We start from the raw sequence: 26,459 nt of genomic DNA, 5'->3' as shown, positions 1-26,459 counted from the left end.
TGCCTTTCTACCAGAATTTAAAAGTTAGCAAAGATACAGCTGTCTGACATGTGACTGAGGCTGATAGGAACTATGTTTAATTTTGTAAAGCATTTTGATAAAAAAAAAAGTAACTGTCAACATGGCATTGAATTAAAAATTGGTGAAGTAGCAGGAAAAGAGTCCTTTTGATTGATTCCAGTGAGTATTTGCACTAATCTCAATACTGTGGAGCTTTCATCATTGTCACAGAAGTAAACAAAAAAACTATTACTGATAGTTATTGCCAGCAGAATAGTAAATGATAATGGAGTTCTCAAAACTTTCACTGTAGCCACATTCAAACACACTGCATCTTTAACACAGCAAAAGGCAAAACTGTATACCAGAGAACAGGGAATGCAGGCTATGCCTTATGAAAGAGGGCCTGTATCCTGGAAAGCAGCACTTCTGGGAAGTCTGTAGTGGACAAGCAACAGCATACCAGCTTCCAGCATAACGCTGAGAAGCGATGGCACTGAGGTTTGCATCCTGGCATGTACAAAAAAAGGAACAAGAGGGGGATACTTTTGCCTCAGTCAACAGTTTTGGTGCAGCTGATACTTAAAATAACATGCAATTCAGGGCTAGTACTTGTAAGGGGAAAATGTTGAAAATAGAAGATGATATTAAATAGGGCAGCAAAAATTATTTGAGGTCTAAAGGAAATACCCTTCAGTGCAACTTACTTAAGCAATATTTTACTTAAGAAATTAATATTAAGGGATGACTAATTGGTATACAAGATATAGAATTTGGGGGGACGTGTGATATAGCTGATGGTTGCACTGCCATCCAGAGGGACCTTGACAGGCTGGAGAAAGGGGCTGACAGGAAGCTCGTGAAGTTCAGGAAAAGAAGTGCAAACTCTGGCCTCTGGAGAGGAATAACTCCAGGCACCAGAATGGACTGAGGCAAACCTACTGGAAAGCAGTTCTGCAGAAAAAAGAGCCGTGGGGATCCTGTGCCCAACAATGCCCTATTATGGCAAAGGTCACTCATGGCCTTCTGGGCTGCATTGGGTATTGTGTTACTAGTAGGTTGAGAGAGATGATCCTTTCCCACTGCTCAGCCCTGGTGAGAGACATCTGACATGCTGGGTCCAATTCTGAGCTCCCCATTATGAGAGAGACATGGGCATACTGGAGCAGGTCCAGTAAAGGGCTGTGAAGGTGGTGAAGGCCTCAGAGCATCTCTTGTACAAGGAGAGGCTGAGAAGCTGCGACTGTTGAGTCTGGAGGTATATAAACACATGAGGGAAGGGGTTGAAGAAGATGGAGCCAGGCTGTTCTCAGTGGTGGACAGTAAAAGGATGGAGGGTAATGGGCACTAAGTGAAATGAAGAAATTCCATTTAAGCACAAGATTTTACAGCAAGGGTGATCAAATGATGGAATAGGTCTCTTAGGTTGTGGAGTCTCCTTCATTGACAATTTTAAAACCCCAGCTGAACACAACCCTGAGCATCCTGCTCTAGTTGCCCCCTCTTTGAGCAGCGGCAGGTGGACTAGATGATCTCTAGAGATGCTTTCCCACCTCAGCCGCTTAGTGAGATGATTCTGGTGTTGAAGGACTTCTTAAGTTGCTGAACTTGAGCACATGGAGAACTTAATACTGAAACAATGCAAACTCAGAGTGGAAATTAGATTATTTTTTTTTTTAAGTGAGGGAAAAATAATCATGAGTTGATACCTTCAAGTTTTGACACTATGAATGTTTTGCTCTAATTTATCTGCAGTTATGCTCTGTAATTTCAGCTCTGAACAGCCTTGAGGTCAACAAGTCCATGTACCTGCTTTTTGGTGAGAGCAACTGTGTTTATGGTCCTTCCTGACAAGTGCTTGTTCATTTACCTTTCATAAGAGGATTCTGAAATTGTATTCCTATCCTTGGCTACAATGGCATAGCAACTAGTCTGGGATATGTAGGAGGTCATATTAGAGAGCTGGATTCTTTTCTTTGCTCAAAGGGCAGGTTAGAGGGAAATTGTGAATTCACTTTATTTTAAAATTTGAGACTTAAAGGTAGTTACAGTTTTTTCTGAAGGAGTCCTCTCAAGGTATTTAGGAAATACACAGTGAAGAAGACAAAGTAGAATGGACAGATTGTGTCTGGTATGGGTCAGTTTTCATATAGATTCAAGTCCTTATTTTGACTCCATAACCTGAGATTTTCTGCTTTACCGGAGCAAAAAGGGATAACTTTTCAAAAATACACTACATAATCTGACAAAGAAGAGCAACTTCAATTTCTTTTCCCCTAAAAATTTATTCCCTGTGATGACACATCTGTTTTGGATGTTATCTTGTAAATTAGGCTATCACATCAATTTTTTAGATTGCCCTGTGCATTGCATGACAGAATTTACCCAAATGTGAAAAAAAAATTATTTTTTTTCTGCCAATACTCATTCACTTTTCTTATGAACTACTACCTTCTTGTCTTGTTTTTGTTCCCTCTCTGTCAATGAGAATAAGTAAAACTTCCTATCTGAACTAAATAATTTATTGTCATTTTTCCAGCACTCCCAGGTTGTTCTGCTCCTTGGTGTGGCTGATGGAGTGATAAAATACTGCTGGGCTAGTATGTGCATCACAACAAAAGCTCGGTGCATTAGTTTTTCTTTATGACATTACATAGCATTGACATTACATAGCATTTAAAACATTAAGAACTTGGCTATCTTTGTGCCATTTCAACCATGTAAGCTGTTGCCAAACTGGCCTGTGCAATAAGGGTACATGCCTACCTTGATGTGTGGAGGGAGGAAATCATCAGTTCCTAGAGTTGAGCGACCCAGACTAGGTGAAAATCAGTTTGTAGTCAAAGAAATGTGCTGTGGAGAAACCTTCTGATGGCAATACCAGCTCCAGATCTTGGATGGAAGAGGCTGTCAGCCACAACTGGTATCTCCAGGTCCCTGCTATCTGTAATTCTCTCCCTCTCTCTCTTCTCATAATGCTTTTATCTATTTCTGTGACTTTCTGCTGATCTGGAGCCTCCTTTCCAACTGCTTCTAGAAATAGTTGCTTTTGGGTATGTAAATTGTGTTTCCTGTTTCTTGGGCACTTTTATTTTTGTTACTCTTGAGGTTTGGTATGAGGAGAAGGTTATTGTGTTAACTTCTTCAAGGTTACTTAAGGATCTTTTTTATGTGATACTGGTAATTTCATTTTCAAAACTATACTTAATTAACTTGCAAATGATAAATCAATCTCATGTGCAAGGTCAGCATTATAGTTGCTTGTAGGTGCAGAAATAATTTATCAGGGTTAATCTCTTTGAACAATATTGAGACTTCCTTAAAGTGAACTAACACTCTAAGTGTTGACCTAATGTACAGAATTGTATGACAGTAAATGCTTAGCACCGTATGTTATTTCTTATCGTCTGACTCTGTAAATGCAGATCATTGCATTTCATCTGGGTCTTCTGAATGTATTTTGTCAACTTTCTCAATGACCTTTGGAAACTTGATAATATTTTTATCACCCTAAATGGATTCAAAGTCCATTTATTACTTTTGGGGAATCTAGCTATATATTTTTATACTTGTATAGAACTAGATTAAGAAAGTACTTCAAAATAAAAGATTTTACTACTTCAGATCTGACTTCTCATAACTAATTACATTAATTGAAGAAAGATGTAAGAGCCATCGTACCTCAGGCAGTGAATTAAAAATATGGAGTCAAGATTGGTGTCAACGTTTTTAAGGAAGGATTCATCTTCTTTGGGGGCATGAATACCTAACACTAATGTTCATGTGCACCTGAGTATTTAAAACTTGCTACCTTCTAATTTGTAGTTTCTGAAGTGTTTGCATACAGATCCTTTTTGACATTAATTTTTGAAAGGATGTGCAAGTTATTTAGTTCCCTATGAATCACCTCTCAGTAAGTCACGTGATGCAGTCCCTTGGCACTGCTCTGGTATAACTTCATATGGGTATTTTGTGTGGAGTACAGGAAGGTTTGGGGTGCCAGGCTGGGAAATCTCGAACCACAGACCTGTGCAGACAAGAAAACTTGCATTTCATTGGTGTAATTCCACAGACATCGTCCTTCCCTGTAGATGTCCTGTATCCAAGGAAAACAAAGCTCAAGATGCTGTGGCTTAGGCTGGCAATTTAGTGAGCAAACTTTGTGATGCAAGCCCAATCTTGCATCATTACAGAGCACCTACACTGAGATAGCACTAGTGTGACTTTGTAAGTGCTCCTCCTTCTCACTTTTCAATTTTTATGGATCCAATCTTATTAACTACATTTTCCTAGAGAAGTTTATGACTTTATTCTGTATATTATGTAAGTAGAAATAGCACTTCTCCTGATCCCTATGTCAGTATATATGCCCAGTATGCTGCTGCTATAATTTTTAACCTGTTTATGTAATACTCCATGGCATTTACTGGAATTTCCTTCAAGGAAGTTCATCCTATTCTATTCTCCAGCTCTCAGTGTCCTTCCTCCTCCAATCCCAGGGCTTGTTTGTTTAGCAGGCAATTTGGCAGACAACAGACTGTTTGAAAGTTTTTCTTTTTTAAGTAGCTGTGCTAATTTCTACACATAGAGTGGAAGCCATTCAGTGGAACTAATCCAATCACAATCTTATTTTGAAGTTGATGGCTTTTTAAAAAGAGTAATTTAAAAACCAGTCCTTAAATACTAAAGTCAAAATGTTCTCTAGGATATATTTTGAGACTGACTCCTTTGCAATGGTTTTTCTTTGGGATCCACCTTAAAATGAAATGAAAGATTTATTGCACTTGGTCCGGTTCAATTTTAGCCTTGCTAATCAGGAGGCTGAAAGTCTGAAGGACTGAAGCACTGCAAGCAGCTCTGCAGCCACGTGGACATGTGGTGCCCTGTCACTCACCATGTGAATTTAAACTATCACTTCCTTATTTGGCTTACTTTGATCTTGATGGGTAACATAAAAAGTGGACCTGTGTTGGTGTAATTGTGACATATAAATCCAATGCAAAGAAATTACACTAAGAAGTCTCTTACATGGCTGCTCTGCTATCACATCCTGTTCTGTTTCTGTTCATGTCCCGTCGCGATCCTCAGCCGCCACCTGCTTGCCATCAGTTTGGAAGTTCAGCATCAGGCCCGCTTTATGTCAGTCTTTTCTCCTTCAAAGGATGTCTGTGGTGAGAAATTACTGATGCGAACCACAAGTGAAAACCCCCAAGCTTTGCTCTGGAGGCAGCAGCCTGGCTGAAGTGATGTCTCTGGGAACGGGGCTGGGCGAATGGCTGGGAGCTTTGACGTCCGTTTGTAGGATCAGACTGGCGTTAGAGCCTGCTGGTGGCAGGTCTAGCCTTACCACCATGGCCCTGGCCATGCTTTCCAGGGAATGGGAGGGAAACTGTCCTGCTGCATTCAGACACCCCAAAAAACCTGTGGTCAGGATTGCACCCCACAGGTGGGGTGCTTCTGCGTGCAAGTCTTTACTGTTTGTCATTACATCTTCTTGTCTCCAGAGCTTCCACCTTAACCAGGCAGGTGCAGCTCAGCCTCTGGCATCTGTTGAGGTGAGGGGGTAGCTGTGGGATGGAGCCGTTTCAGGACTACCCAGAGACACATGCACACCTCACCTTGGGCAATTTAGCAGTTGAGATGAAAAACTGGGTGCAGTTTCCTGAAAATAACTTTTCGTATTTCAACATGAAGTGGTAACTGGAGCTTTCGACCTCAGTACAGTGCAAAGCCAATGCTTCTAGTAAGAAGTAATTGTTTCATATGTGGTGGAAAAAATTGCAATAAGAAAGATCTCAGATGATTCATTTCCTATGGAGCATAGGTGTAATTCTCTTGGTTTGAGGCCAGAAGCATGGCTTATGCTTTGGTTTATTTCTTGCATAACCGTTGCAATGCCCTTCCTCTTTTAGTGCAAGGAAAATACAAAGTACTGCAGCAGAGTAGGAGAATGAGATAAGCTGCACGTTTTGACGGTGGCTGCTATACTGAACACAAGTCTTATAGGGCATAGGCTGATCCCATGGCATTTGAGTAGCTCTATGAACAAAAAATGGAATAGCATCGAACGGAGTTGTCCGCTTACCTCAACATCAGAATTATGTTAGCGGTGGTAACTGTGAGATACTCTGACCTTCTGGCAGGTCGGGTCACATGAGATATCAGGATGAAAATCAAAGGTAATTGGTACACTAAGATTATAATCCTCCTTTAGTAAAAGTGACCTGCTGTAGGTATAGTGAGAAACCACCATTTGTCATTGCTACGTCTTAGTACTTTCTTGGTTTCCTTCAGGTTGAAAATGTACTTCTGTTCAGATGGATTTTAGATGAGAGAAGTGTGAACTGCCACGTTGGGGTGGCATTGATGCACAGTGCCACTAACACAGGAGCAAGCTATCCGTGCTCAAACTGCTGAGCGTGCCTGAAAGCTAATATAGTCCTTTCTGTGGGTGTTAAAAATGACTTTGTGTGATGTTCTGCAGCAATGACTCGGAGGCACTCATGGCACTTGCATTGCTTCTTCCTGCATATTCAACCTGAGAAGGGAAAGCCGTCGTTCAGTTCCTCTGGCTTGGGTCCTACTTTTAAACAAGAATTTGTTGAATCTTGGCCATCCTTATTTAACTTTTTGGAGCTAAATATAAATCTTATGGTTTGATCTTTAAACACTTACAGTTCATGATTTCCTTGACACTTGTGATACTTCTGAGGGAATCATGAAAATGGAAAATAGGATCGTTTAATTAGGCCTTGAAAGAAACTTCACCAGAGTAACACCATCAGCCTTCAGCCCTCAGTGTCAAATGCCTAATAAGGAAAGACTGCAGATGATGAGAATGTCATTTAATTTGATAACTGTGAGGTGCATCTTATTAAATTATGAACCCAATTAAGACATACAAAAGGGATTTTCTTTTAATAGTCATCTACATTGAAAACAAGCAATTGGACTGTAGCTGAATTAATCATGGCTGGGCTTCGCGAACAAAGATTTGGGAAGGGCTCTACCCATGTTTGTTACAAGCGCGCTGGTGGCTAAAAAGGCCAATACGAGACAGGCATGTTGCAAAAGGCACAGCAGAAAGACTCCTTAGATGGTATATTCTGCAAGACACGATTCTTTCTGCTTTGTCTTTTCTCCTCAAGGGTGATCCTGCGTGCTTTCTCAAAAGCATCAGCAACGTTATAGAGGGTGTGTCTCCAGGCCTCCCGATTTGAGGCCAGAGTAGACCAGTTATGTTGATCAGTATGGCCAAGGCTGAGATGTTGTTTCAGAGAGTCCTTGTATCTTCTCTTCGGGGCTCCTCTCATGCAGCAGCTGGTGGCAAGTTCAGCATAAAGCAGGATCTTAGGGAGGTGGTGGTCCTGCATCCTGGAGACGTGCCCTGCCCAACGCAGCTGTGTTCTCAGTAACATGGCCTCAATACTTGTGACTGCTGCTTGCTCTAGAACAGATGTATTGGTCACATAATCTGACCAGTGGATGTTAAAGATTGTACGGAGGCAGCATTGATGGAAGCGTTCTAGGAGACGCAGGTGGTGGCGGTAGATGACCCATGATTCAGATCTGTATAAGAGAGTAGACAACACTATGGCTCTGTAAACACTGATCTTTGTACTTTTCTTCAGGTGTTTATTTTGCCAAACTCTTTTATGAAGCTTTACGAAGGCACTGTGTGCCTTTGCTAACCTGTTGTCTATCTCTCCGTCAATCTTACCATCTGAGGAGATGAGGCTGCCTAGGTAATTAAACTGCTGAACTGATTTGAGCTCTGATTTGCCAATTAATAGCTGAATTAATAATTTCAACGTAAGACCTAGAGAAGAATTTCCCTCAGTCAAAACTATAATAAGCTGAAAAATAAGGTGATAGTGTAGGAAACAGAAATTCCTATAATAGAAAGGATTTTTTGATCCTTTTTTAATACAGTTGCTGTTTTGTGTGAAAAAAATTTGAGGCTTTTGTGTTGGAGTAGGTTGATCAGGATGATTTCTGTAAGATGTGTTTTCATTTGCTTTAAAATGATTCTTTAAATTTTACTTTAAATATGAGCTGCTTGTCACTCAACTAACAATCCTGGTGAATAAGTAGCTATTATTTCAGACTCCTTTTCTGCCTTGTGTTGGTTTTACAATGTATTCAGTTTTCAAGGCACTATTTTTATGTGTCTTTTCATATTCTTTTACCTCAGTCTAATGAATGAACTATGTGTAAAACTGAATTTTGAGGTCATGTTTTCATTAAACTGACATTCCTGGTCTTGTTCCACTTGTTCCTCTGTATGGGAATGCCTACTTCTGACAAAGAAGTTATATTTTTGGGAAGAGTTGAGAGAACTTTTTGAACTCTCCTTTTAAGGACATACTTAGTTTATTGTCTTTTACGTATGAGTTGTTTAATTCCCAGCTCTTTCTTTATCTTCCTATTCTTTTCTTTAACCTCCTTTTAAATGTTTTATACTGTCAGAATTAACTACTGAAACCTGGGGTGGTATGGTACAAATTATTGGTACCCGTGTGTAGACCACTGGGGTAAATATTTCTTTGTGGAAAACTGAATTTCCTCTCCCTTCCAGGAGTTTGAACTGCAGACTTATTTCTGTTGAGCTATGAGGAGGTAGGTATGAAATGAGTTGTCAGTAGAGTCCGAAGACAGGAGCTCTGGTAGTCCTCTTGCATCTTTTTGCTGACCTCAGGTGTTTCTTTGCCTGTGAGCTGACCAGCAGAGCTCAGCCCCTTCCTTGCTGAGAGCTCCTCTGCTTTCCTCTCTGCACCTCTCCCTATTTTTCAGTCTCTCCTGGCGGTAGCAGTCTTGTTTGCCATGCTCTCAGCTGGGTGCAGCCCTCTGGCAGGCACTCAGGGCTCTCCACATACCAGGGTTTGTTCATTTGAGTATGTTCTAAATGCACAGCCTGTATCACCTCGTTCAGTGGAGACATTTCCTTAGTGTATGAATATTTCTGTGCATTCACCCCAAGGTGTCTTTTTTCCTTTGCTTCTTCTCTTGTGTTCCTTCCTCATCAAGCTCAAGTTTAATTTGCCCCTTCCTTTAAGATGTTTTCTTTCTTCTCTGCAGCTCGTGACCTCTGGAACAGCTTTCTAGAGTTTGTGCCTCCAGAACTTCAGCTTATAAATTATATTTTTAAGTGACTGCTTAATTTAGAAAATGTGGTTGAAAGCCTGTGGAAAATGTGTGCGGATTGGTAAAGCATCTATGCTATGTCTTCCTCACTGCGGTCAAAATTTATCTGTGCTGCCTGGAAAGGCTTGCATCCCCTCCCCAGTAATATCAGCATTGTCGTGGCATACAGAAAAGCTGCCATTTTATCTGCCCCTAGCAATTGTAATATCTTCTAGAGACTACTCCAGGCTTAGTCATCATCCCTTGCTTAACTTGCCCATCTTAGTCCTTGCCCTGAGACACCCACAGCTGAGCCCTAAGACACATTTTTCTGACTTGCTGCTTAATTCACTATCAGCTATCATTTAATATAAACAATTTATTCCTTGCCATGCTTTGTCATTTCCAGTCTTCCTGTTTTTCCTGCCCAGTCAACCCTAAGCTGGAGTTTCTTTTCAGCTCTTCATCCATCTTTGTTTGGAATAAGTTATTTTATCTTCTGTCCCCATCTCAGCAGGCTTTGTCCCAGGGCACTTTCGCTCTCATTCTGAGTTTAACTTTTGTCCTTTTGTATTTAAATCAGACTGCTGCTCCTCTAATATACCTTGAATGGCTGCTAGGGGAGCAGGGGACTTAGATGTGTCTCTGGCCTGAATGGGACCTCCAAGGAGATGGGATGTGCAGAGCCTGGGCAGGCCCAAGAGCTGTGACACTAATTTGAAATGGAATTTGGCTCTTCATGTTTGTAATGAAAATCTTCTGACTGCACTTTTCCAGGTGTTCTTAAATTTTGGGGTTGGGGGTAATAGAATACGCCCAACTCAGATCATTCTTCTATCAAGTTTTACATGCTTGCTAAAGCATAATGGTTGCAGGAATATTTCAGACAAAGAATTCTGAAAAAGTAGCCCAGGTAATGCAATTTTTCTTAGGTATGTCTCTTGCAAACAGTGCAACTAACTTGCATTCAGTAATGAAGCTGAGACACATCTAACAGGAAAAATTTTAGTGTTATGCTCCATGATTTTATCACTGGAAAGAATTAGAGGGTGTTTTACTGCTCCCCTCAAACTCAGAAATATAGTTCTTGTAGAAAATGATGTTTTGGTTGGACATGATGCAGTCTTCAAAAACATGCTGTCTGCCTCACCACAGAACTGTGCTCTCTGCTATCTTGACAAAACCTTGTGCCGGCTGTTACCTAATGCTTAGCACATACTTGTCTATTTTTTTCCTTCTAATTGCCGCCGGTTTCTTTCCCTGAGAAGTGAAGTTGATTGCTGTGTGACATGAAAGTGAAGCCGCTCAAATGCCAAGCTGATACCCCAAGGGGCATGGGGCGGTGTCACACCGCTTCTGCTCAGCAGTTCTCAGTGCAGACACGTCACCCACAAGGGATAACCCGGCAGAAAACTCACTTCTGTTTTGGAGGGGGACTAAGTTACTGCTGGTTGTGACCCCTTCAACCAGCTTTTTGGGGGGACTAATGAGGACGCATCAATCAGGTGCTGCCTGCACCAGGGTAGCAGGGAGAGCACAGGGACGATGGAAGAACGCAGAAGAGGTGGTCAGCAACCTGCTAGACCCAGGTAGCCATGAAGTCAAAACAGTCCATTAAGAGGAATGGGCTATAATTTCCCATTTGCACCTTTTCTATCCCTTTTTTTCAATTAATGAAAACTGCATTTGTACCTTTTCTACTCCTCTGCAAGCATATCTGCCTCCAACATCCTCTTAAAACTTAATCCCTGAGACTGAGTATTGTAAAGTGAATTGCATCAGGTCCTGCCTACTTGAAAATACTTAGCTTATCCTAGGAGTTTTTAAATTAATAATTTTAAATTAATATTTAAATATAATATAATTATATTTGAAATAATATAATTTTAATATAATATAATATAATTAATTAATAATTTTAAATTAATATTTTCCTATATAGACTAGTATTTTTATGAAGATATTCTTGTGGGTTTGCCTCTGATGTTAATTGTGGTAGCTATCTGAGTCTCTTTTTTTTTGAAAAAGGATTGAAGCTAAAAGGGCAAAACTACATAGGAGTCAAGATGCCACCAGTTTTTAGTGGTCTGCACTGAACAGTGGATCTGTTGTATCTATATTAGGGATTGTTCATACTATTGGAAGAGAAACTTAAGTTAAACAGTGCCACAATTTTTACTTCTTTACCAAGGTGTTAGAGTGGTGTCTGGTTCAGCTCAGTGGGATGCTTTCCTCTTACTTTTATGTCTCTTGCTGGATGTATCACTTTGTGGCTTTTCCGGTGTCATTGCCCTTCGTGTTTTGTATCCTTTCACAGTCCCCCTGAGGAATCAGACTTCCATTTGTTGCACTCAGATTTCATGTCACTGAGAAGTTCTTACTCCCTATGCTTCCTATATCTCCCTGTCATTGGGATGCTTTGTGCTGGTATCCTTTGGCTTTTTACTTTTTAGCCGGTACCACATATTGTGTCGGGTGATTGTGCATGCTATGATTGATTGAACAATGCAATAAAGACAAATAATACTAGTTGGTACAAATAGTGCAAATAATTAATATAGTGCTCTAGCAGAAATAAGTTATACAAGATATTTTTTAAAAGGGTCACTGATTTTGCTGAGCACAGATCTTGAGCTTCCTAAAGGGAAGCCTGATATGGGAAAGCACTATGAATAATTTTGGAGATGGGAGAGAGAAACTGTGAGTCACCCAGGATCCTGCAAAGACAAAGGCACGAGAAAATTTTTGGTCTGTAATTCAGGGAAGAAGAAATGGAGAGAATACACCATTTCAGTCCTGCATCTTATCAGTTATGTAGTTTGTAAAACAGGAAGGGGAAGAGAGCACTTGCTGAGTGACGTGTAACATCTGGACTGATATTAAGCATTCCTCAGAGTTTGCTAAAATTGCCTGTTGGTAATCAAGATCTTTTAAACCCCTCTAAAATATTTTGCTCTATGCCTCTCTCAGGCTTTCTGCATGCTTCGGACCCTGAAAAACTACTATCTTGTAGCACTCTCTCTGTCATTTGGTATTTTTCCAGAAGCCAGTCACTAGTCCCACACTGTCCACAGGTACAGTATGCTGGTGAGATTGACAAGAGTATGTTGTTTGTAGTAACCCCAGCACATGTAGACAGGCTTGTGCTGCTGTGTGCAGCCAATGGATGCTGTTTTGTGTTCTCTCTGATTATTTGAAGTTCATGGGAGAAACTTATAAGTCTTTAACCACAAAAGCAGAGGCAAAATACTGTTGTTTGTGTCTTGTAAACAAGTTGAGACAAAAAGTTTTGATGTATAGTCCAAACCTAAGTTTTTCTTCTGATGGAGAGAGCTGCTACAAATCTCTGGATTTTAAGTCTTAAGCACTACCCCTCCTTCTCACACCTGGTTTTGAGATTCTCTTTTATCTTTAATTGTATCCCTTTAGCCTAGTCTTCCCACGCCCTGAATTGTTCCCTTTTCACCCCTCCTTCCTTTTCTCTTATAGTTAGTTCTTAGGGTGGAAAAACACTTACTTAAAAAAGTGTGAAACGTATTTCTCCCTGTGGAATAGCTGTAATCTTAATTTAATCCAATTACATTGGCTAAACATATTAGCTGAATGCTTTTGTTAACAGTTGACCTTTCTAAAATCTGTGTCCTTGGATTACAGAGCTGAGCAGAGCAGAGGTGTTTCAGGCCTTTGGAAGCTGCCACCAGTGGTCTGCTGGGAGTGCAGTGCCTATGTTGGTTAGGAGGATGCAGTTCAGTTTTGCTCTGTCACCAATGAATTTTGTGCTCCTTCGCACGAAATGTAGGGAAGAGTGGCTTGAGTGCTCTGCACATGCTGTTAACACCATGGGCTTGTACAAGTTTCATGTGCTTTAACTTGCCTTTTAATAAGTTTGAGGTTTGCAAGTGGAGTTTAATACAAAGATGTTAGTTAGCTATCCATAAACAAATTCATATAAATTAATTTATTTAGAACTTTCTCTTGGTCACAGACCTAAAGTAAAATGTGTAAGACAAATCCACAATACAGAAATATCTGTATGCAACTCCCTAGCAGAATGTATTATTTTGTCTTGGTTCACAGAATATTGGAGAATATTCTGTCTTGGAGCAGAATATTATCCAACCCTTTGGGGTGAGTCTAAAAAACAAGCAAATAAAGTACCGTGAGTTACTCTGAATTACTCTACCTAACTGAATAAACAACATTCTTCAGAAGCAGTTATTTGTCTAAACTTGATTAGAGAGACAAAACTTCTTTTTCTTCTTTTTCCTCTGTCTTCCAGGTAATGTTCTTTCTATTGTTAGGATAACAAGTATCCCCAGATTTCATTTCAGTAACCTGAGTGGCATGGAAGGGTATAGAATTGTTTCCAAAGATAGTATATTGTGTTTCTGTCTAGGAACATTGCAGTTTTTCTGTGTGTTGCATGGTTTAACAGTTTCATAATTCTTTTCATTATTCAAGATGTACACAGCTTTCCTTTGAGCTGAATGCAACATTTAGCTGATTTTCAGGCATCATCTTTCTAATAGTACTTTTGCTCCACCTTGCTTTTATGTAGGCAGCTTTAATGCACATGCTAGTTAATGGGAAATAAATGTAGTGATTGTGCTTTCAATAAGGACAACAGTTGTTGAGAGGCAGAGGAGAAGAGTTGTTCAATGCTGCTTTTGATGTCATGTCTTGTATTTCATTGATGGAAAGTTCATAGGTCCTCTCAAAGCCATCCTTTCAAATGGTGAAGGAAAAACATAACTTGCACTAATACTACCTGTGCATAAACTTAGATGGATATAAGGTGTTTTTCAAAAGATATGTAGCTTTGTGGGTTCATACATGTGTGTGCTTGAGAAATTGATTGTCATGGTTTTTTCTCAACTAAAATGTTTTCAAGTGAGAGTCAAAATCTTTCATACCTATTTAAGAAGGTCCGAACTAGACTGAAATACACCATGCAACTGTCACTCAGCTTTTCAAATTTAAAAAAATTGTTGAATTTTCCAATAAAAACCTTATCAACCTAGCCTTTGAGAGTGACATATTTAAGTCCACCTTAGGATTCCAGTAAATATTCAGATTCCATTTTGATGCATATGAGCTATGAACCTGTCCTGATACCTTGCTGCGAAAAGTTCACTGCCTTTCCTATAGTCCCAATATTGTGTTTGATAAAGTGAAATACACTTCTTAACTGTCCATAAATTTAAAAAAAATTGTTTTTTTTAACAGGCAAAACGAAGGCTGGAGCTAGGAGAAAGTGGCCACCAGTATCTTGCGGAAGGACTAAAGACTCCAAAGGGGAAAGGAAGAGCTGCAACAAGAAGTCCAGATAGTCCAAAAAGTAAGAGAACTTATACCATGCTGTACAGCACAGTTTTTTATTTTACTAGCTTGACATTGGAGCAAACCAATACAGCAGGCTGCATTACCAAGCTTAGAGAGTGTGTTCATTGCTCTTCTCACCTGGACATGCATACAACTCAACTCCACAGCAGGCAATGGACAACAAGTTTGCAGCATGCAGAGATTGCTGCAGAGCTGCTGAGAGGCTGCAGAGGCTCCTGGCTTCCAGGTCTATCCCTCTGTCTGCTGGGCAGCCTGCATCCTCTCCACCCAGGGCCTTCTCTTCAGCCAAGGACATGATATTGGGATGCTTAGAGAGGCAGATGCTGAAAAATGAAGGTATTATGATGGGATCAAACACAGTTATTAGGCAAGGCTCATCAGGCCAGCCTCCTTCCCTGATGGAGTTACAGCAGCTGGTTGCCAGGGCTTCTTTCCGTGGGCAGGTATTTGGAAAGAGTGGTAGCTGCGCCTCAGCAGCATGGTACAATAAATGCTCTTTTTGAGCTCCGAGCTGCCTTCTCTCCCTGCAATATGACTGGACATATTACTCCTGCTGCCTGGTTGCTCTAAGTACTAATTTTTTCATATCTGCATTGCCTTGGGCAGTGGGTTTCTTGCAGCAGGAGCTGGGGGCTGTAGCCTTGCTATCTTGTTTGGAGGATTTCAGCAGGAGAATTAGGCTGGCAGAGGGAGGCAAACAGGGAAAGGAGAGGACTGGGGCAGCAATGGTAGTGATTGGAGAGCAAGAAACGCAAAGGGGTACATATTTGTCTCTCCTCACCAGTCTACTTGTTTCTATTGAGGCAAATAGGAGAAGTGAAATTAGTTGAAGGTACAGCGTTAAAGCAAAGAAGTTAAACAACCACAGTTGTTTTAATTAAACTGCGCTTCATTAAACTAAATGAAGTCTATATTAAATTGAAGTGGATTCTCATAGAAATTCAGTACTGTTTGGTGCACAGGATGCTGCTGCAGTGTGGATAAGGCTGTACAAAGAACATGATGCGTGCCATTTAAGGTGGGGATCAAGTAACCTCTTGCCCTTATCACTCTGATCCTCTTACTCTATTCCAAACCCCAAAGAAAAACAAACAAAGCAACCACTCTACTATAAATCCACAAGATCACGTGTGGATGTGAATGAGATTTAGATTAGATGTTAGGAAGAAGTTCTTTACTCGGAGGATGGTGAGGCACTGGAACAGGTTGCCCAGAGAAGCTGTGGATGCCCCATCCCTGGAAGTGTTTCAAGGCCGGGCGGGATGGGGCTCTGAGCAACCTGGTGTAGTGGAAGGTGTTCCTGCCTATGGCAGGGGAGTTGGAACTGGATGATCTTGAAGATTGTTTCCAACCCAAGCCTTTCGGTGAATCTTCTTCCATTTCCCAGTGCAAACAAGCCTTGAATCTACCCAAGAAGGAAATACAGCTAGCTGGTTCTCTTTGCAAACATGCAATGTCTTGGTTTTCGTTGAAAAGCCATCATATTCTTCAAAATATTTCAGTGTAGTCTAAAGGTTCACTCTCAGGTAGGATTTCAGTTTTGACTGACTTGTGCAGTTTAATGTGTGACCCAATGCTTGAAAACATGAAGATCACCAGATCAGCCTAAAATCCATCCTTCATAATACTGGGAGCAAATGAAGGGTTTGAGATATACCAGCCCAGCAGACTTGTAATAATGGTGGCTCATTTACTTTGACAGAAAGGCCTGAAACATTTAGAATTAGAAATCATTCCAATCCAAGTATTTAAAAGTTTAAAAGTATATAGACGCTGCCTTTGTGCATGGAAACCATGATTTGCCCCGTAAGGTCCAAGACGCTTGCTGACTTCTAATTTAGAAGGGGGGGAAATCAAACCCTGATGAAAGCTGGCTATCAGCCTGATGAAGGAGAGTCATAGGGGTTTTTTTTTGGTTTTGCTGCCAGGATAATTACATACTAAAAAATACTATTACAAATTCACATAGTGAAAGCCTAAGTAGAATTTTGCTATATGTATCTGTCGAACTAATGGAAATATTTGCATTTAAAAAATATATATGTTTGCTCATGTACCTGTGACTTTTGGAAAAGTACATCTTGAAATACAAATAAATATGTAGTGGTAAGTTGCGTTTTAACGCAGAGGTTTGAGAGATTTCTTTAGTAAAAATGAAAGATGTACCTGTAATATATATCCTTTCGTTTCTGGATGCTGCTTTCAGAACCAAAACCAGAGAAAAACTGATTTAACTTTTTGCTTTGTTTTGTTTTCTTTCCAAGCTCCAAAATCTCCTTCAGAAAAGACTCGGTATGATACATCACTTGGCCTTCTTACAAAGAAGTTCATTCAGTTGCTGAGCCAGTCTCCTGATGGGGTCTTAGATTTGAACAGAGCAGCAGAGGTCCTCAAGGTGCAAAAAAGGAGGATTTATGATATCACCAACGTACTGGAAGGCATCCATCTCATTAAGAAAAAATCCAAAAACAACATTCAATGGATGTAAGTATTCATTATCCTTTTCCATCCCTGCTGGCTGATTTCACTGTCACAGTGCAGCAGTGTTTTTCTTCTCCCACCTTCCATTCTAAAACTTTGCTCCAAGGATAAAGTTTTCTTTTTCTGTTAAGAAAGGTGTGTAAAAAGCATTTGTCATGGAAATTAGAAACCTGTCTGAATACTGGATTGACTCATTCGCTTCTGCGGGTGGAGTAGGTTTTCAGGTATCCATCTCTACCTACTGCCTTCCTCAGCTTTTTTTAGTGAGTGTTTAGAAGAAAGATTTTGAAAGTGCTTAGAAATATTCAACTTATCCGTCTTGGTGGCAGTTCCAAAATATGTTGTCATGACAAAAAGATGCTTTTTTCTGGAAAGCATAGTTTATGTTGATTCGCTATGGGTGGGTTTGGAGAGAAAGCACTATTAACTTGATTTTTACTGTCACACCCTGCCTCTCCCCTTTTCCATAGTATAGGACCAAATTTTACAAATGCTGAAAGGGTTGTCTTCCTTTTTTATATCTGTAGGGGCTGCAGTCTGTCAGAGGATGGGGGCATGCTGGCACAGCGTCAAGGCCTCACAAAGGAGGTGACGGAACTGACTCAGGAAGAGAAAAAACTGGATGAGCTAATCCAAAGCTGCACCCTGGACCTCAAGCTGCTAACGGAGGACTCAGAAAATCAGAGATATCCTTTTTCCCAAAACTTCAAAGGTGGTCAGTCTCTTTGCTGTGCCCAGCAATACTGGGAGAATTCCTCTATTTAGTGTGATAGAAAGCATCAAAAGTTTCAAGAAGATGGCCAATAGGTTTTAATGTATTTTGATATAAAAATTACTTAAGCAACTTGCACCTGTAATGCTTCTGGAATGTTAAAAAAAAAGAAGAAAGGATGGTGTATGATGGAGACTGTTAACATTTCTGTTCTGTTCACATGGAGTATAACCAAGAATCTAACTAATTAATGAGTGAAAATATCTAATAGCCCTGTAGATTTTTTTCAAGTATTTTGAGCCTAGAGCAAACCCCAGTTTTATGTGTTCAGAAATTATAAAGACATGAAGAGAAAGTCTTTGGTAGGGTAACAGAGTTCTCTAGTCATTACTTAATTTTTTATTTTTTTATTTTATTTTAAGCTGATGTGTATATAAATTACAGGCACAGAGAGGAAAATAAAGTTGGGATTCAGTTTAGTCTGAAACTTGCAACAAATTTTCAGATCCCTCTGGGTTGACAATCTTATAATAGAATATCATAGAGAAAGGTTTTATGAGGTCTCAATATGTCTGTTTTAGTCTGAATTATTTAGTGTAATAGCAATACTCAATTGCATAAGGTTTATATGACTCATTTTGGCTGTTAATACCCTTTATAATTAACCAGTTCACCTTTTCACTAATTTCCCACCTATTAGCAACACAAGAAAGCATTTTATTAAACGCTGATGTGAAAACTTATTACTTTATGTAATGAGTAGTTTTTAAAGAGTATCTAATAAGGTGAACTTATTCTCTGTTCTGGAGGATAGGAAATAACTGCAGGAGTACCAGTAAAAAGTATACAAACTATGTGAACATTGCCTTTTGGCTGAATTTCATAGACATTTTGAGATATAACCAAAGATCACCACAAATGGCATAGGAACTAGGGTAAGCGCTGCCTTCAGCTACGAGCATGATCCACGAAGAGATGTAAGCCAGATGAAACGGAGCATTACAATTCCCTGGTTTTGTGGTGCTGATTGCTGTAGTAGAGATCCCGGCCCAGCCGTTGTTGGCTGCCATGGGGATAGGCGAGGAGGGATCAGCATTAGCACTGTGTTGGCCTCATGCTTTTGGATTTAGGGGAGCGTGTTTCCCAAATGCCTCTGCGACGCTGATAATACTAGTGATTGTTGAGAAAGGAATGCGTAAGTGTGAAACCTGGAGATGAATATGAGTATTGTCTTAGGCTCACCTCACTGAAGTCTGACATGAGATGACCTGCTGAATACTCATGGAACCGAGAAGATTCTTCCTTTCATTAATTGCTACAGGCAAAGTTTCTGCTTTTGAAAGTCTTTTTTCTTTTACTTCACCATTAGGTAGTGTGCTTCCTTGTCTCCCTAATAAAGAGAATCGGAAAGTAACTGGTTGCTACCTTGAATGTTTTAGTTTATGCCCAGCATTAGCATGAGGGAGCCCTTAGCTGGAGTGGTGAGGATTATTTGAAAACTATAAAATTCTTTCCTTTGTTCGTATAGTGACAGTCACTGCTGCTGTAATTTGTACTCTGCCTTTGCAAACCTTACTAAACAAACAGTAAAAGCCTTGATAAAAGCCATTTGGGTGAAAGATGACCTGTCATTTTGCCTCTTGACCTGTTTGGTCTGAGATAGATGGAAGATGTAGTGGTAGTTTAAGCTTTGAGCAGTCTGTCTTGCTGTACTGCACAGTAACAGTACACATTTACACCCCCAAAAAAATATAATAAGTGAGGCTTTTATGTTTATGGCATAAAAGTTGTGCTAGATAACTCACAGACAACAAAACTAAAGAGCTGGAAGCACTTGCCTGTGATCATGGCCATGTCATAGTTCTTTTCCCAGCCAAAGCACCTCTGTTACATGAATCAGTATGTGAGGCATCACTGTGCAGTAACCCACCAAAACATTCATGATGATTTTGACAAATACATGTTGAACAGCAAAATATTCCTATTCATTCCGTGCTTATACAGAAATTGACCACCTGCACTGTCTAGAGATTTAAAGTAGTTGTTTAAACAGGTTTTTAAAGGAATTTTATATAATATGAATTAGTATATAAACATATGAATGCTGTGTAAATATTTATACATTTATATGTTTCTATATATGTGGTATGTGTTATATACTTACATTTATGAATTCCCTCAAATTTAAAATGAAATCATGCTTTTTGTCAGCCTGGAGAAGAGAAGACCTCAGGGAGACCTTAAAGCACCTTCCAGTACCTGAAAGGGGCCTGCAGAGGGACTTTTTACAAGGGCATATAGTGACAGGACAAGGGGGAATGGCTTTACCTGAAAGAGGGTTGGTTTAGATGAGATATTAGGAAGAAATTCTTTACTGAGAGTGTGGTGAGGCACTGGAACAGGTTGCCTGGAGAAGTAATGGATGCCTTATCCCTGAAAGTGTTTCAAGGCCAGGTTAAGTGGGTCTCTGAGCAACTTGGTCTGGTGGCAGAGGGGTTGGAACTAAAGGATCTTTGAGGCCTCTTCCAACCCAAACCATTTTATGATATTGGGTATGCGCTTCTGTAGCACACATCTGTAATTCCTGTACATTTTTCCTGTGATTTTCAGTTCTCTGCACTTTGACAGCAAGTGCATAAGAATTTTTGCTTTATGCTGTCTGTGACTGATTTCAGACTGTTGAGCTTTAGCTTATGTAGTTTTAACTGTGTAAAGGAGGAGAGAGGCACTTAGTGTGGAGAATCCCTTTTGTTCCCTTAGTAGTGACCCTCGCTGTTACATTGAAGGAAAGTTTTCACAGGGTGTCACGGCAATCACAAGGTAGAGAACAGAAAACCTTGGGCTAAGAGCAATGTAGCTATGAGAAAATGGAAAAATAATTCAAAGACTTCTGCCTCTTCTAATAATCTGAACGTACTGTAATCTGGCTTGGAAAGTTCCTTAACAGTGATTACATTAGCTTATGTGACGTATCAAGATATTCGAAAAATTAGTGGCCTTAAAGACCAAACTGTTATAGTTGTGAAAGCTCCTCCAGAAACAAGACTTGAAGTGCCTGACCCAGTGGAGGTAAGAAGAACCTGGAACTGTCTGCCATGTTACATATAATTTTTCTATAGATGGAGCAAGTGTGTCTTGAGTCTTACTGTGGTATCTGATGCCCAGACATACCATCCTATATTCATCTTACTTACAAAATTTAGAGATGTTTCTTTAAAAAATGAAGGGGAAACTCTACAAATAATTTTACATAAGGCAATCATTATTTGTTCCTTTTCATTCACTTCCAAGTTTCTTCAGAGTAATCCACTCTATTTACAGATGTTTTCTTTTGCCATACTCTATATGAAGAAAAGCTCTTCCTTGACAAGTGAAATTTCCTTGGTTTGTAACCATGTAAAATTTTTGGAAATTCAGCTTTGTTGTTTTAGTTTAAAAGTTCATGGATAACTCAATGCCTTAAGCATATTGATGACTCATATTACTGATATCCTAATTTTTTGAAACATATGTTTTAATGTAGGATTTTCTTTTCTGAAGTATTACAGTTATTGTAGAAACTTGTGTTTTACTCCTAGAATGCATTCTTGCCCTTCCTTCTTCCGTCATCATCATCTTTGCTTTATTGATTGACACTTATTTTAATTCTCACTTGATGAGATAGACCCAAATATGTTGGGCAGACATGAATAAATTTCACAAACTGCTGGTTTAGAGATTCAAAAAATATACCTAATTTCTTCACTCAAGGAGCAACTAGAGATGGGGCTAACTCCCCAAACACCACTGTGTCTTGTTCATACCTCTCTGCGTTGTTCCTTCATCCCTACCACTGGGCCAGTGAACTCAGCGATACCTATTGAGACTCAGCAGACTCCAGATTCCCTGTCACTTCTTTTCCTAAGATTATTCTGCACTTGCTTAGGCAAGTTTCCATCCTTTTTTTTGTTTTCTCTGCCTTTGTCCTTAGTTTTCCCTTTGAACCTAGGTGCAGGTTTAGGAAGAATAAATCATTTTGCTGCAATGGGGAAAGGATATCTTTTATCAATATCCATAAATATATACTATTATCATCGTTTGCTTTCCTGTTTCTTTCCCCTGGGCATTATGCTTTGATTTTTAATTCAGTGAAATCAGGCAGGCAGAGAGAGATGCATACCATCATTAAAATTAGTTCTTAGACCTCCCTTATCCTCTGTACCCAACTTACTCATTTAATTTTCAGCTTCAGGCAGTAAAGTCTTCTTTCTTTCTGTCATTTGCAGTTACATTTCAGTGTCCTTTTTTTGCGTACCTCAGTCACTCAAGAGTACCTTTTTTCAACTCCTGCTCTTCCCATCTCCTTTTTTCTAATTATCTATAACATTGCCCCTAAGTACTCTTAACTGTTTTCTCTGCCCCAGGGAATCCCTGTTCAGTTGGTGTTCTCCATGTTTGTAAATGCTGTCTATTATGTTACATAACTGTCAGAACACAAATAATATGAGGAACATTTTGTCAAAGGGCACAATAAGATGTATTTGAAACAAGTCTGCGAAGAGGTATATAATGCCTGTGTTCATGCTTTTTAGAAAACTATTAATGCAAAACACCAGGAGCAGGTTTATTTGTAACCAGAGTAATTTATGATTTTCCGTCATAACACAAAGAGCAACTTTGCAGGTTTTCTATGCCTAGGTATGTCATGTTGGTTTATTGAATCAATGTGCAAAAGGTAAGAAAAACGTAGCTTTCTGCGCCGAATTAGCAGATCCTGTTATTCAGAACCACCGTCAAAATCACTGCCTTCAGAGGGCAGAAGGACTTAAATAATTTTGGATGAAGAAAAGGCATCTGGTTTGGGGGTTCTTTTGTTGTTGGGAAATGTTTCCTGATAAATAGGTGAACTTGCATATAGATGTTTGAGTTCAGTATGAATAAGTGCTGAAGGTTTTTGGGGGAGTGGAAAAGATGTTTTGGCATCCTTTAAAAGCAGAAACATTTACACAACTACATCCAATATTATTGTTATGAATAATAATAAAACCTGTGACTTGCTTCTCACAGTTCCATTCCATCAGAATGCTCCAGGTTATTGTAGCTGTAAAAAAGTGTTAGGAGTTCAATCCTTTATAAGTCCCTCATTATGATACACCACACAAAATGGTGGGCTTTTGAGATTTGTGCACTACAGACAGTGGAAAAAGCTTTTATTTTGTCTTCTAGTCAACAAGATACATCAGCCTAATTTTTCACATTGTGAAAAAAAGGCTTGGGGTTCTTTTCAGGTTCTTTTGATTAGTAAAAAATGTATTCAAACACTGACACCCCAGTAAGAATTTACTCAGTATCATCAGTATTCTGTTCTGTTCATTGTTATAACACCTTACTGATGTTTGTTTTGTTAGCAGAATGCATTGATACATTTATCTAGTACTCAAGGACCTATTGAAGTTTATCTGTGCCCAGAGGAAAATGATGCCCTCAGTCCAATGAAAACCTATAGTCAGGACCACAACGGAAATATTTCCAAAACCATTTCCAAAGGTAAAAATTATTTCTTCGTAATACTAAAGGCCTTCCTTCAAGCTCACATTCAAGATTTCATTTTGAACTTTAGATATCCGACTCTTATTTTTTGGCTTTGTTTTTCTGAGAAGTAAAGAACTGAGGTACCGATGTTTCACTGTGCATTTCTGGTCTATGTAGCGGGAAATACGTTTTTCTCTCCATCAGTTGTTTAAAGTAAGCTTCCTATTTGCATATGTAACCAAAGTTATCATAGGTAACCAAAGTTTATGCAATAATGAAGAAAAAACCAATTTTGTTCCTTTTGCATTTTCAAATAGGACTGTAGCAGTAAAGATTAACCTCAAAACAAGAGGCAGAAATCTCTGTGTATATGTATATGCAGCTACACTGTATCATTAAAGACATCTGTTTCCTAGAAAGCTTTCACTTTTGACTATAAATGACACTGAAAAATGGGCATCTCACTATTCTTGATTTACTCCCCCTGTAGTTGTTTAAATATTTTAAAATAATTTTTAATAGAAAAATCAGAGATGATAGCAAAATGATCATTTTTGAGAAGCCCTTTGTGACATATCAAAAACAAGCTTGAAATTTTATAGAGGCCATTTTTTTTTCTTGAAATGAGGCTTTATGAAAGGTCCTTTATGCAGTGGTTATTTTGTTTGGTCTGATAGAAATTTTGATACTTCTATTGAGATTTAAGTTGATATCTTTTTTTTTTTTTTCTCCCTCCTCTTACAGAAGTGGCTTCTGCTAACTCAGGACAAGGTGACTGCTCAGTAAATATGGCAACAATCTCTCCATTGGCTTCTCCAGCCAACCTTTTACAGCAGACCGAGGACCAAATTCCCTCAAACTTTGAAGGACCATTTGTGAATTTGCTGCCTCCTCTGCTTCAGGAAGATTATTTGCTGAGCCTTGGGGATGAAGAAGGCATCAGTGACCTCTTTGATGCTTATGATTTAGAGAAGCTTCCTTCATTGGTGGATGAATTTATATACAGCTGATTGTCTTAAGTGCTGTCCATATCTAAACCATGTTTTTAATGGAATCAAAAAACCTGCTGTCATTCAGAGTTGTCCTCCACTTACCATAAAATAGCATTATTAAATAAACTAGGCTCTTGAACAGTGCTGATATTTTAATTGAAAACTCCCTAAAATGCTATAGACAAGTGAAGACTTGTACAGCAAAGCCTTCTCCTTGACCCTGAGCTCCAGTGCCTTGCGAGTCAGCAGGTGCAAGCAGGTGACCATAAATCTTTTGTCTTCACACTCCCCCAGTCTCTGCTTACTGTGACAAGTGGGCTTATGGAGAAGGGCTCAACGAACTGGTTTAGTCCTCAATAACAATTTTATAATAGTATTTCAGGTCGTGCCTTCTGCAGAGAATGCATGTCTTTTGAGTGTCACAACATGGATTGTACATGCAGTGAACGTGTATATGAAGTAACGCGAAAGAGTGAAATGGGATTCTTCAGCTACTTGTGGGAATGTTTAAATTGCTGTCATAATGCTCATTTTGAGCTGTGTATATGTCTCATTATGAGGTCAAATACTTATGTCCTTAAAAGCTTTTAATAAAAAAAATACACTGTAAATGTAGTGTATATTGCAAATATTGAAAAGTATAAAGTTCTGCCACTTCTTGTAGTAATAAGAGATTTTTAAAAATGCTTGTGCGTGTGTGTGTGTGTGAAAGTAGTTTTTGTTGGTTGTTTTTTTTTAAACTAGAACGAAGATGCACAGTTCGATTTTACTGCCCCCAGTGTGCATTAGAACTGGTACATGAATTTTTGTGGTACTAAGTGGGGCTTCGTGTTAAGTGCCTACTAGAGATGCACTGTGGGTTTTTTCCTCTATGGAAAACACTTATGCCAAGCTTTGTTTGTTCAATATATATCATATTTATCTCAGTGGGTTAGCTTCCTCTGCTTACAGCTTTTTATAATTCTCTTCGCCAGCAAAATGGAACTAATTTTTTTCCAAAGTACATAACTGTAAGTACCACATCAACTGAATTGCATTTATTTTTTGAAGATCTTTGCTAGTATAGTATAGTACCAATATTTATTTTTTGAACGTCAGAGGAATTCTAAGAAGTCTTAAATAATTTTTTTTTTCTTGAGTGTAAAATATTTTGCCATGTTCTGGGCTAAATTAATGTAATGTTGATTAGATGATGCCCATATAATCCTTTTTTTTTTTTGCATTACTGTTGTGCTTATCTGACATACTCAGAAAATTAGTACTATTTGTACTGTAGTAGAATATTATGTATGCAGGTTTTCTGGTACCGTTGAGTTGCTGCTATGAAAGCTCACACATGAAAAGGCAAGAAGTCACAGTACTAATAAGAAAACTGTATGACTGTGTGAGTTTTGGAATATAACATGTATAAAGGGCAACACATAAAGAACTGTTAAACAGTGTTAAGTGTGTGTTTATATGTACAAATGTTTGCATAGATCATTCAGCAGTTGTATTTAATTTGATATATGTTCTCAACTCACACTTTAGTTATCTAGCAGTTTTGTACAATAGAATTAATTTGTAAACACTGCCAGAATATTTTCTAGCTGGTTTGTAATTTTTTAAGAGTTTTTTTTAGATGTGGATCTGTAAATAAAATTGTAGTATTTAAAGTTTTTTGTCTTGTGGAAGAGGAAAATAAAAGTTGTGTGAGCACGAAGATTTTGCGAGACAAAGGGGCACTTTTGCGAGGGAAGAGAAAATGAAGACTAATGCAGACCATCTTTTTTTTTTGTACAAATGAAATACTAATCTAATTTAGCTTTGCATTGTATGCTAGTTTAAAAAAAAAAACAAAACCACAAACCTGTAAAATACTGTAAAAAAACAAAAAGAAAAAAAAACAACAAAAATAGCTTTTATGGTGAGTTTTGTAAATAGATTTATTAAAGGGTGACCTGTTCTCTAGCTGTGATCTTACCACTTCAAATGGATGTAATTTGAATAAATTTTGTATGGTAATGAATCAATAAAAAGGAGTTTTTTAAAGAGTTTAGATTTGTGTACACCTATTTAAATTCTTCTTACTCTTGGTACCTATCATGCTGTTTCTTGAAACCTGTTCCTATTTTCATTATTAGGGCTCACACTCATTTGACACCAGATAGTCTCAATCCCATTTTTTATTATACCAACAATAAGTTTTTCATGGTTTTTTAAGCCAGAGTGAAACAAGAATAAAAGACACATGTACAGAGACACAGTAGGAAATCCAGAGGTTGGGATAACACAAGTTTATTTATCCCCTCTCCTCC

General features: G+C 38.9%; 1 protein-coding gene across 3 annotated transcripts in view; it reads left to right on the top strand.

Moving 5' to 3' along the window:
• Nucleotides 1-26,200, top strand: part of E2F3 (E2F transcription factor 3) — a 44,112-nt gene extending 17,912 nt beyond the window's left edge. For 2 of the 3 annotated variants that reach the window (XM_039386671.1, XM_027748308.2), the window contains exons 2-7: nucleotides 14,350-14,461; nucleotides 16,731-16,950; nucleotides 17,475-17,633; nucleotides 20,614-20,728; nucleotides 23,050-23,185; nucleotides 23,915-26,200. In XM_039386671.1, coding sequence (XP_039242605.1) covers nucleotides 14,350-14,461; nucleotides 16,731-16,950; nucleotides 17,475-17,633; nucleotides 20,614-20,728; nucleotides 23,050-23,185; nucleotides 23,915-24,180 — 1,008 coding nt within the window. In that variant the 3' untranslated portion in view covers nucleotides 24,181-26,200. Of the gene's footprint in view, nucleotides 1-14,349; nucleotides 14,462-16,730; nucleotides 16,951-17,474; nucleotides 17,634-20,613; nucleotides 20,729-23,046; nucleotides 23,186-23,914 lie in introns of all 3 variants that reach the window. The other variant, XM_027748307.2, reaches the window with a different exon arrangement.
• The last annotated feature ends 259 nt before the right edge of the window (nucleotides 26,201-26,459 follow it).

Source organism: Pipra filicauda, unplaced genomic scaffold, assembly GCF_003945595.2.
Source record: "Pipra filicauda isolate LSUMZ 115617 unplaced genomic scaffold, ASM394559v2 scaffold49_size4853605_pilon, whole genome shotgun sequence".
In the NCBI taxonomy this organism is placed as follows: Eukaryota; Metazoa; Chordata; class Aves; order Passeriformes; family Pipridae; genus Pipra; species Pipra filicauda.
The sequence above is the reverse complement of the archived record's forward strand: the minus strand, read 5'-3'. Positions and strand labels throughout refer to the sequence as shown.